Source organism: Macaca nemestrina, chromosome 5 (assembly GCF_043159975.1).
Source record: "Macaca nemestrina isolate mMacNem1 chromosome 5, mMacNem.hap1, whole genome shotgun sequence".
Taxonomy (NCBI): domain Eukaryota; kingdom Metazoa; phylum Chordata; class Mammalia; order Primates; family Cercopithecidae; genus Macaca; species Macaca nemestrina.
Window position 1 is genome coordinate 178,191,312 of NC_092129.1, and position 10,451 is coordinate 178,201,762.

General features: G+C 53.0%; 1 protein-coding gene across 3 annotated transcripts; it reads left to right on the plus strand.

Moving 5' to 3' along the window:
- The first annotated feature begins 731 nt into the window (after nucleotides 1–731).
- LOC105487363 (neuritin 1) lies at nucleotides 732–10,016 on the plus strand. 3 transcript variants are annotated; one of them, XM_011750815.2, is made up of 3 exons: nucleotides 732–984; nucleotides 5,186–5,330; nucleotides 8,804–10,016. In XM_011750815.2, exons 1-3 carry the CDS (start codon nucleotides 930–932, stop codon nucleotides 9,030–9,032), a joined length of 429 nt encoding a protein of 142 aa, XP_011749117.1. In that variant the 5' UTR covers nucleotides 732–929; the 3' UTR covers nucleotides 9,033–10,016. The 3 variants fall into 3 exon arrangements, with proteins under 3 accessions (XP_011749117.1, XP_070953783.1, XP_011749116.1); XM_071097682.1 differs by lacking the exon at nucleotides 732–984 and adding an exon at nucleotides 3,244–3,438; XM_011750814.2 differs by lacking the exon at nucleotides 732–984 and adding an exon at nucleotides 4,863–5,003.
- The last annotated feature ends 435 nt before the right edge of the window (nucleotides 10,017–10,451 follow it).

Below are 10,451 nucleotides of genomic sequence, written 5' to 3' on the forward strand. Positions count from 1 at the left end.
CCGGGGCCTGGGCGTGTGCGCGCGCTCGCATGCCTTGTGTGCGGGCGGGCATGGGGGCGCTCGGCGCGGCTGGCGGGTGTGCGCGCGCGCGTGTGTGAGTGTGTGTGTGTGTGCTCGTGCGGGGGGCCGGGCTGCGTGCTCACGCGCTGCAGGCTGCGCCCAGAGCTCAGCTGCTGGGTTGGAGAAAAAGAGGGTAGGCAAGCGCAGGGGGCGGGCGGCCGAGGAGGGCTTTCGAATTAATCGAGCCAGCTTAGCTGTTTTTCCCTCTCCCGCTCCTTTAAACCCCCCTGCTTCGTAGAGAGAGGGCTGAATTCTCTGTGGTGCTGATGGAGGAGGGGGAGCAGGTTGAAACAATCGAGTGGGCGCGCCAGGACTCCCCAGCTCCTGGCGGGGAAGGGAGGGGGAGCCCCTGTTCTGCGCAGGGAGGGGGCGGGGTTGGGGGGGGGCCCGGAACGAGGAAGAGGCAGGGGTGACCGCTAGAACAGGGAAGTGGTCACCCCCGGGAGGCAAAATTTCATTCAGATCGCACATTAATTGGAGATACCTGATTAATTCCAGTTTCTGATGACTATAAATGGCGATTCTCTACCAAGGTGTCTATATTAAAAAAAAAAAAAATCATTCCGTGTCATCCCCCACGTCAGGCCTGCTCGTGGGCGTGAGGCTGTACTTCCTCCGCCCCCTCCTAATGGAGTGAACCATTCCCAGCTCTCCCCCCCCCCAGCCTCTCTCTCTCTCTCTCTCTCTCTCTCTCTCTTTCTGTCTCTTCCTCGCTCCCTCTCTTTCTCTCCTCCCTCTGCCTTCCCCGTGCATAAAGTCTCTGTCGCTCCCGGAACTTGTTGGCAATGCCTATTTTTCGGCTTTCCCCCGCGTTCTCTAAACTAACTATTTAAAGGTCTGCGGTCGCAAATGGTTTGACTAAACGTAGGATGGGACTTAAGTTGAACGGCAGATATATTTCACTGATCCTCGCGGTGCAAATAGGTAAGTGGCCGCTCAGCCCGGCTGGAGGTTGGAGGCGGGAGGCAGCCTGCCCCGGCCCGAAGCGCGGAAGGGGACTGGCGGGCCCGCGGCTGCCCCAGGGTGCGGAGAAGCCGGCAAACCCCCGAGGGTGGGGGCATCAGTTCCTGGGGACTAGCGCGTCCCAGATCGGTTTTTCCTAAAGCTATAGATTCCAAATGTTCGCCAGGAAATGTGTACGACCGGACGTTTTCTGGACAGGGTCTTTTTCCACCTTTTCCCAAAGCACACATCCATTTTTGTTTCCCTTTCTGGGTTTAGACCAGGTTTGGTGCGCTCTGGGGCAATGTACTGGCTCCTGCGATACTGCAAGATATTATTTTGAAGAGTCTAAAGGTGAATGCAGGAACAAAATGGCTAGGCAGCCAGGACTGGAAAGTTTATGTGCAGAAAGCAAAGATATTCCAGGGCTCAGACTGCTGCATTTAGAACTTTGTCATTCTCCCGCCCCTCCTCCCCCCTATATCCTAGCTGCAGCGTTTGCACCGCTACCGCAGACCCTGCTGGTGGGCAAACCGAGAGTGATAGGGAACTCCAGACCATATATTTTAATATGCTTACCATTGAAGAGGATGAATTCAGCCAAATTTACGTAGATGTACTTTTCTAGGCGCATTTGTCTGCTACTTTACACATTGGTGTCTGTATTATATATATAGGAAAGGGTTAAGAAGTATTTGGAATATGTCATGTCGGGTGTTTGTTATTTTTGTTTGTTTGAGGTTGGTTGTGGAAGGATTTATTTACTCCCCATTTTATGTTAAGGAATGTTGAGTCGTAGTTACGCTGTCAAGGGTCTCTTAAAGTTCACATTTTTACCATCCAGAATGAAGAAAAGATATACAAGAGGGCACTAGAAAACCCTCTTCTCTGACGCGGGGTCAGAACATTAATTAACGTGGCCTAAAAGTGAAAGTGAAGCAGGTTATTAATAGAATGGACAACAGGGGGGAAAAAAAGAAACTCCTGAAACGGAATTGTTGCCTCCTATCAGTTCAGGCTGTGGCATTCTTTGCAGACAAATCCTTGCAGTATTGGGGGGAGGGGTGCTTTAGGTAATTGGTTTGGGACAAGAAAGGAGAATGCATAACATGTTTTTTCCATAAGAAATGTGAAGGAAAACAAGGTTTGGAGTTCTCTAGACATTAAAATGGATTCTTCACAGTGGGGTTTTATGCAACTGACATGATTTTGAGTATCTGATCTTCTTCTGCAGAAACATTATAAGGATTTTAGAGTGTGTGAATGCAGGATTTTGGTGTTTTCCTTTAGTTCTAAAAAACGACAATGCTTTAAATCGGGTTGTTTTGAATCTTTGACATTAGTGAAAAGTGCTGCTATAAATAATATTTCTAATGGCAGCAAATGTCTTAAATGTTGGAAATAAGTGAATGTGGCATTTTGCAATAAACCTTTGAATCTTTAGAGAGCAGGAGACAGGATTGTTTTTGAGATAGAAATTTTAATCGGACAAGGTTTGGGACTCTGTTTTCCCGGTAGGAAATAACCTTACTTTGAGAGGTTTGGAGGGGAAAAAAAAAAAAAAAAAAGACGGTGGTCGTGCCTGAGGGACGCGTTTTGAACACATTAACCTCGGTCCAAAAATGACTATTTGTTGGCTGTGGAATTGAAATTGAGCGTATTTGTTCCCGAATGTCTGCCCTTTCCTGCACCAGAACCTCGGTCTTTATTAATTCATGGCTGAGAGCTGTCCCAAATCATTGACATTTGGCAAGAAAAGTGGGGGTTGGGGGGGCGGGGAGGTAGAAGAGTGTGGTGAACACGAAAGAAGACTCAGCAGGAGGAAATTCGGAATGAATGAGATGTCGAACGAATGAATGAACGGACGAAAACAGCACAAGAAAGAGAAGGCAGAGAGGACAGGGAAGGAGCCCGGGTCACCCGCCAGAGCCTCGCCTAAGCGGAGTTCAGGAAGGACAGCGAGGGACACACGGGCTGCGACCTGCTGGGACGCGTGCGCCTGCAAAACCCGTCCCGCGCGCAGCCTCCCGGCCTCCCAGAGAAGGCTAGAGTCTAAGGAGTCACAGTTTTAAAAGACAGAAGTGTTCACGACTTCTTATTTTACACACGCACACACTCACACATGCGCGGTGTGCAGGGTCTTCTCCAGCAGCTCCTGGGAAGATAACGTGACAAGACAGCTCCCGCCCCCGGCGAGCCCCAATTCCCCTTAAAAAATGTCAGTGCATTTTAGGGGTTTCTTTCGCCACCGAGTTTTGGGGGTGTAGGCAAGGGGTGAGGAGAGACGTGGACGGGGAGATTGGACTTTATTTTATTTCGTTTCTTCGCTTCAAAGCTGTATTTCTGACATGCGTTATAGAGGAAGACGTGTGGAGTGTATTCCCACTTTGAACGAGTTCTATCAGAACAAAGATTCGCTTATTCTTAAGATTTTACGTGAGTGTTCGATTTGTTAGTATTATAGTCGCCAGGGTACTTAATTTTCGCTGTAAGGTGAACCCGGAGGTTTAAGAAGGTTTACGTATCTGCCCCAGGGGAGGTCGAAGTTAACCTTGGTCCCTTCCCCGGCGCTTCCCGTTCCGGATTAAAAAGCGCAAGGCCCGCCTCGCTCTTCCTGCAGCTCTTTGCAAATGGTACGTTCTCGGAAGCTGCTGCGGGTTCGGTCACCTTCCTTTTCGGCGTTTGGCCCGGCGCTCGGGGACAGGGACCCGCGTGGGGGAACGGGGGAGTGAGGTATCTGGTCCTCCCGGGACACATTCACACACAAACGCAGCCGCCAGAACGCGGCTGAGGACCAGGCCGGAGCCCAGGGTCGTGGGTGCCAGTGCGAATTTCGATTCTGAGATTCACCCTTTCTTCCCCGCCCTAAAGCTGTGTTTCCCTGGCGCCCTCCCCGCGCCCGGGCTGCTTTGGGCCGCTGGGCACCCAGCTTCCAGCCGGGTTCGTCGGCCTCAGGGTGGAAATAGATGGCCACAGCCGCGCGACCGCAGCCTGGTGCCTGTCTCTCCGTCCCGCGCCTCGGGGCTTGGCCGCCCAGAGGTCAGGGGCTTGGGGCTTGGACCTTCGCGCGGCCTGTGTTTCCTCCTCCTCCTCCCGTCGCTCAGCTTTTATCCCTGCCCGCTCTCTGCAGGGAGTCCTGAGCTGGGGCCAGGAGCCCCGGGCCGCGGCGAGCTCACTTTCAGCAGCCAGGCTGGGACCAGGAGAAGAACAGCCTCTCCCCGCTGCTGTCCGGAGTGGAGGCTGGCTTTTTGGCGGGTGGGTGGGTTGTTAAGGGTGTCTGGGGAGCCGAGTGACTGACAGAGGAGGAGGAGAGAAGGAGGCCCGAGGTTCGTGGATCTGGCCTTTGCGGAGACGACCAGGGCAGACTCATCCGTGACCCCGCCCGGCCTCTGGCCTTCTCCGCTCCAGACCACTCATCACCCGCGCCAGGTCTCAGGACGCCTAGGTTGCCCTCTTTCCAGTGGGGCGGGAAAGGGTGCATCCGAGGGTCTTACTCGGAATAGAGTCCACGGTAGGCAATCGGTTTTATAATGAAACAATCCATTTCGGTGACTGCTGGTGGCTTCCGGGGACTATATTCGTTCATTCATTCAGCAGCGTTTGCTGAGCGCCCACCAAGGACAGAGCGCCAAGCCTGAGGCTTATTCGCGTGATGTGGCGTTGGGTTCAGCTGCGTGACCCCACGCCCTGCCGTCTCCCCACCCCGTTCTCGCCCCCGCACGCTGCAGCCGAGACCCCTTCTGTCACCTCAAAATGGAAGATCGCATTGTGAGAGCTGTGACAGGGCTTGCTGGGGAAGTGTTGGGAGACGAAGGAGGCAGTGAGGAGAAAGAGAAATAAAAGAGATGAGGGAGGTGAGAAGAGGGGGCGATGGAAACAGAAAAAGATATGGAGCGAGATGCGGGAGGGAACTGGAGGAAAGGAATCGACTCACCTACCTCCCACCCACCCACACCTGCTCACGCACCGACAATCTGCACTAGTCGCAGCGTTAGCCGCAGGTCGGGCATTCCTGGGTCAAGTATTTCATTCACCTTTAACACTGGCGCGCCCCAAGGCTGGGTACTGGGAGAGGCCGCCCGATGCAACGAGGCCGCGCGGAGCCTGGGTCGCACAGGGAAGGGCAGTGGGGCGGCAGGGCGGGGTCGTGGCGCTGCTGACCGGTGTTCCCTCCTCCCCGCAGCGTATCTGGTGCAGGCCGTGAGAGCAGCGGGCAAGTGCGATGCGGTCTTCAAGGGCTTTTCGGACTGTTTGCTCAAGCTGGGCGACAGCATGGCCAACTACCCGCAGGGCCTGGACGACAAGACGAACATCAAGACCGTGTGCACGTAAGTGTCCTTTCTGGCCGGTTGGACTTCGGTTTTGAGGGAGCTACTGAGGTCGGAGAGTGCCGAGCCTCCCCGCCTGCGCTCAGCGTTCAGCTCCAGCGCGAATCCGAATCTGCTCACTCTTGCCTTCTGGCTCCAACCCCCAGGCCTAGGACCAGGCCCCCGGGTTAGAACCTGCACTTCCCAAGGGGATCCCACAGCCCGGGGTGGGATATAGGGGAGGATCCTTCAACATAGACCCAGTCCCAGCTCTACGCGGCCTCACAGGCTTGCACAGAGGTGCGCATGCTCAACGTGCTGGGACCCAGGGCAAGGGCCGTGAAGAGTTGCTACCGGTTCTTGATGCTGCAAAATCTCTCTGCCTCGTAGCAATCTTTATCATTATTTTCTCTTGCGAGAACGAGCGAGCCAGGTATTCTCTGAAGAACAGTTAGTTTGGATTTGAGGATTGTTTGGGGGTAATACTACATTTGCCTGAAGGGAAAGTCACTCGTCTCATCTGTCCATTTCTCCCGACATAACGCCCCTGTAATACACATCAAGGAAATGCCGGCACAGGCAAGGAGACACGGGTCCCCCTTCCTGTTTCTAGCAGACAGGCTGAAACACTGTCTTATTGTGTGCCAGTGACTTTACCCAAAAAGAGTCAGTCCAGGTGGTAGTCCAGTGATAGTCGCTGTTGAGTTTACAGCAGATTCCGAGGTTTGGAAGAGCCACTCTCCTTGTTTCCCTCGCCCCCTTGCACATTGGCACAGTGTCCCCAGACCTGGACAGCTTCAAAGGTAAAGAGAGATGGGTGGGAGTTCATAGCCAGGCCCAGTGGTGTTTTCTCAGAGCTTGGCTGGAAAGCACTGCTCCCACTAGCAATAAGGTAACCAGCAGAGCACTACCGCAGTGGACCTGCAGCAATTTAGCTGCTGCAGACCTTAGAAAACTCCCCCATCCTCTGCCACACACACTGTTTTATTTTGCAAAACACAGCTGTGTTCCCCCACCCCCACGATAACGCTTCCAGTAAAGCCAAGGCAGGTTATGCCCCTTATTCCCTGAGGTTAGAGTGACCATTTTCTATGGCATCATTTGTAATACTGTGAAGGCTCTCCTGTCTCCCCACCTGGGGCAAGAGGGAATGGTGGAAGGAGGGATGTTTGTTTAGGTTTTGATAACTTAAATGGGTGTCAATTTTGCTACACTGTTTCCTAAATGCCCCAGTGCCTACTAGGAGCCACAGCGGCTAAGTGGCTAGTGCTTTCCTATCATGAAAGGAACAAAGGCATTTAATTCTAAAAGCCTCGTGATGGATAAGAATGTATCTATAAGGATAAGAAAAGGTTGCATATAGAACAGCTCCCGAATCCTCTGTCATTTGTTGGAACTTATTTATTCCAAGCTATTTTAATTTTAAGCAGAACTTTTGTCTTGGAAAACAGGAAAGTGAGAACTCCTCCCTGAGGTCACAGGCCATGGCTAGGTCCCGGCCCTACTCAGTTGGGGGAGCTGGTTGCTCAACACGGAGCTGAAGCCCACCTCTGCCCAGCCCCAGGTAGAGTCTATCCTTCTCTACCAGGTCCCTCAGGACTCTGCCCCCATCTGGGCATGCATAAAGAAAAGAGCAAGGCCGGGCGCGGTGGCTCAAGCCTGTAATCCCAGCACTTTGGGAGGCCGAGACGGGTGGATCACGAGGTCAGGAGATCGAGACCATCCTGGCTAACACGGTGAAACCCCGTCTCTACTAAAAATACAAAAAAAACTTAGCCGGGGAGGTGGCAGGCGCCTGTAGTCCCAGCTACTCGGGAGGCTGAGGCAGGAGAATGGTGTGAACCCGGGAGGCGGAGCTTGCAGTGAGCTGAGATCTGGCCACTGCACTCCAGCCTGCGTGACAGAGCGAGACTCCGTCTCAAAAAAAAAAAAAAAAAAAAAAAAAAAAAAAAAAAAAAAAAAAAAAAAAAAAAAAGAGCAATTTAGGCATCCTTTAGCAGGGGTGATTCCACAGGCTCTCTGCAGGAAAGCTGTCCTCCCTGGGCCTCCTAATGTCCAAATATTGCTGTTTATTACAAGTTGAGGAACCCGGAAGCCCCGTGTCCCTCCAGTACTCATAAATTAACACAGTGCCTGCCTTCAATGTGCTTACAGTCCAGGCCAGCGAGCAGAAGGGAAAGAGAGGAGAAAATACAACCAAACTGTGTGGAGGGCAGGCACCGGTAACCTGGTGCTCAAGGCTCAGGGGAGGTGGGGACCAGCCCGGAGTTACAGAGAGGCACAGATCGACCCAGCTCTGAAAGGAGACAGCGCCCCAGGAATCGATCACGGGTTGGGATTATATTTAGTCTCAGGATCTATTTTGGGTTTTCAGAAGAAAGGGGGACAATCAAAAGGGACAGGTTGGATGAAGGTTGTGGGGGCGGGTCTAGGAGCTGAGCCTGGGAGGAGGAAGTGGTTGAGTTAGGCGCCGGTCTCCGGGAACTGACCGCCAGAAGAGGACAGAATGTGGGGGGGTCCTCGAGGGTTGGCAGCGGTGGGCACCACGCCCTCCCCGCAGTTCCGGCCTTGGGGGCTGGCGCTACACCCTGAAAACTGTGGTGAGGAAGCCCCATGAGGCCCAAGCCCACGGAAAAGACTGGGGAGGGAGAAAGAGGAGGGACCCAACGCGCAGGCCTGTGGCACTGGGATTTGCAAGAGCAGATGAAGGCTACGAAGCCGGCCCCAGGTGCTTGGCCACTAACACTCACCGAGCCGGGGGAGAAGAGAGGCAGGCAGGAGTCTCCAGGCCGAATCTGAGCCGGGGACTGTGGAGAGCAAGGAGGATCGAGGCAGGCCGGGGGGAGGAGGAAGAGGAAGTGGGGAACAGAAGAGAGGAAAGCAGACGGAATGGAAAAAGAAAGAAACGGAAAATAAGGAGAATGGAAAACAAAAGGAAGAGGTAGTGGGTGGAGGGAAAGAATGAGGGCGAAGGCGAGAGTACCGCGGCGTGGAGAAGGAGGGAGACAGAAGGGGCTTGGGGGAGGAGAATGTAAGAAGCCCCGAGGGGAGGGCAGTGCTCAGAGCTAGTAACCCGTCTTGCAAGCTAAGAGGCATTAATGGGCGGCAGCTTGCGAGGCTTAGCACTGTTTTCCTAGCTTTCCCCGAGGAGGGCGAGCAATCTGTTTGCGGAGGCCGAGGTGCCAGCGCGCCGCAGCGGGTGCACGACCCGGCTCCCGGCTGCCGAGTCCTCTCCCCGCATCTGGAAGGGAAAACCAGGCAGGAGGGGGCGTCCCCCCACCCCCGCTTTAGACAGCCGCTTCTGGCGTAGGCGGAGGTCCCACGAGTCCCGACCTTGCGCAGCCCAGACGCCAGGGCGGTGAAGAGAAGGTAGGGAGGGGACACCCTGGGAAGTTTGCGGGGCCGCGAGCGGGGAGGCGCAGGGGTGCAGGCCCGGGGTCCTCCCGGCGCCCCAAGTGAACCTGCTTCTTCTGTTTTGTTCTGTTCCTCACCAGATACTGGGAGGATTTCCACAGCTGCACGGTCACAGCCCTTACGGATTGCCAGGAAGGGGCGAAAGATATGTGGGATAAACTGAGAAAAGAATCCAAAAACCTCAACATCCAAGGCAGCTTATTCGAACTCTGCGGCAGCGGCAACGGGGCGGCGGGGTCTCTGCTCCCGGCGCTCCCCGTGCTCCTGGTGTCTCTCTCGGCAGCTTTAGCGACCTGGCTTTCCTTCTGAGCGTGGGGCCAGCTCCCCCCACGCGCCCACTCACACTCACTCCATGCTCCCGGAAATCGAGAGGAAGATCCATTCGTTCTTTGGGGACGTTGTGATTCTCTGTGATGCTGAAAACACTCATATAGGATTGTGGGAAATCCTGGTTCTCCTTTTTATTTCGTTTGATTTCTTGTGTTTTATTTGCCAAATGTTACCAATCAGTGAGCAAGCAAGCACAGCCAAAATCGGACCTCAGCTTTAGTCCGTCTTCACACACAAATAAGAAAACGGCAAACCCACCCCATTTTTAAATTTTATTATTATTAAATTTTTTTGTTTGTTTGTTTGGCAAAAGAATCTCAGGAACGGCCCTGGGCCACCTACTATATTAATCATGCTAGTAACATGAAAAATGATGGGCTCCTCCTAATAGGAAGGCGAGGAGAGGAGAAGGCCAGGGGAATGAATTCAAGAGAGATGTCCACGGACGAAACATACGGTGAATAATTCACGCTCACGTCGTTCTTCCACAGTATCTTGTTTTGATCATTTCCACTGCACATTTCTCCTCAAGAAAAGCGAAAGGACGGACTGTTGGCTTTGTGTTTGGAGGATAGGAGGGAGAGAGGGAAGGGACTGAGGAAATCTCTGGGGTAAGAGTCAAGGCTTCCAGAAGACAGGCTGCTATGGTCACTGAGGGGTTAGCTTTATCTGCTGTTGTTGATGCATCCGTCCAAGTTCACTGCCTTTAATTTTCCCTCCTCCCTCTTGTTTTAGCTGTTACACACACAGTAATACCTGAATATCCAACGGTATAGATCACAAGGGGGGGACGTTAAATGTTAATCTAAAATATAGCTAAAAAAAGATTTTGACATAAAAGAGCCTTGATTTTAAAAAAAAAAGAGAGAGATGTAATTTAAAAGTTTATTATAAATTAAATTCAGCAAAAAAAGATTTGCTACAAAGTATAGAGAAGTATAAAATAAAAGTTATTGTTTGAAATGGGGGTGTCGTTTGTTTCCTACCCCAACCTGCTTCCTTGGCCCAGTTCTCAGGGTACCTGGAGGGACACAGGATGCCAGTGACAAGCTCACCTCTTCAGGAAGCCGCTGGAAACCTGCCACCTTCAAGCAGACCCTCCTCACTTAAGCCACTTGGCCACTTCCCCAAAACCCTGCTCCCTTAAAAAAGAGAAAATGAAAGTTGTTTTTAAATTAATTAATTACAAAGCAGAGATTCGTTCTATTTGAGGTTTACAGAAACTGAGCTTGCTCGCACAGGCAGACAATGCCAGTGGCCGGCCGGCTGCCCCCGCCTCAGGCGGGTCGGAGCCCTAACCACCATCCTTGCAGGCCTGGCCCTAACCACGATTCGCCTCTTCCTCTGCGGTGGCCAGAGGCAGCTTGCGAAGGAACCGCCATTAAGGGCTCCAGCAGA

Excerpts from the sequence above, each read along its gene's own strand:
- LOC105487363 (XM_011750814.2), top strand. The coding sequence starts at position 4,901 with ATGCGGGAGGGAACTGGAGGAAAGGAATCGACTCACCTACCTCCCACC. Across the intron at positions 5,004-5,185 it reads AGTCGCAGCGTTAGCCGCAG|CGTATCTGGTGCAGGCCGTG; the intron begins GTCGGGCATTCC and ends TCCTCCCCGCAG. Across the intron at positions 5,331-8,803 it reads AACATCAAGACCGTGTGCAC|ATACTGGGAGGATTTCCACA; the intron begins GTAAGTGTCCTT and ends GTTCCTCACCAG.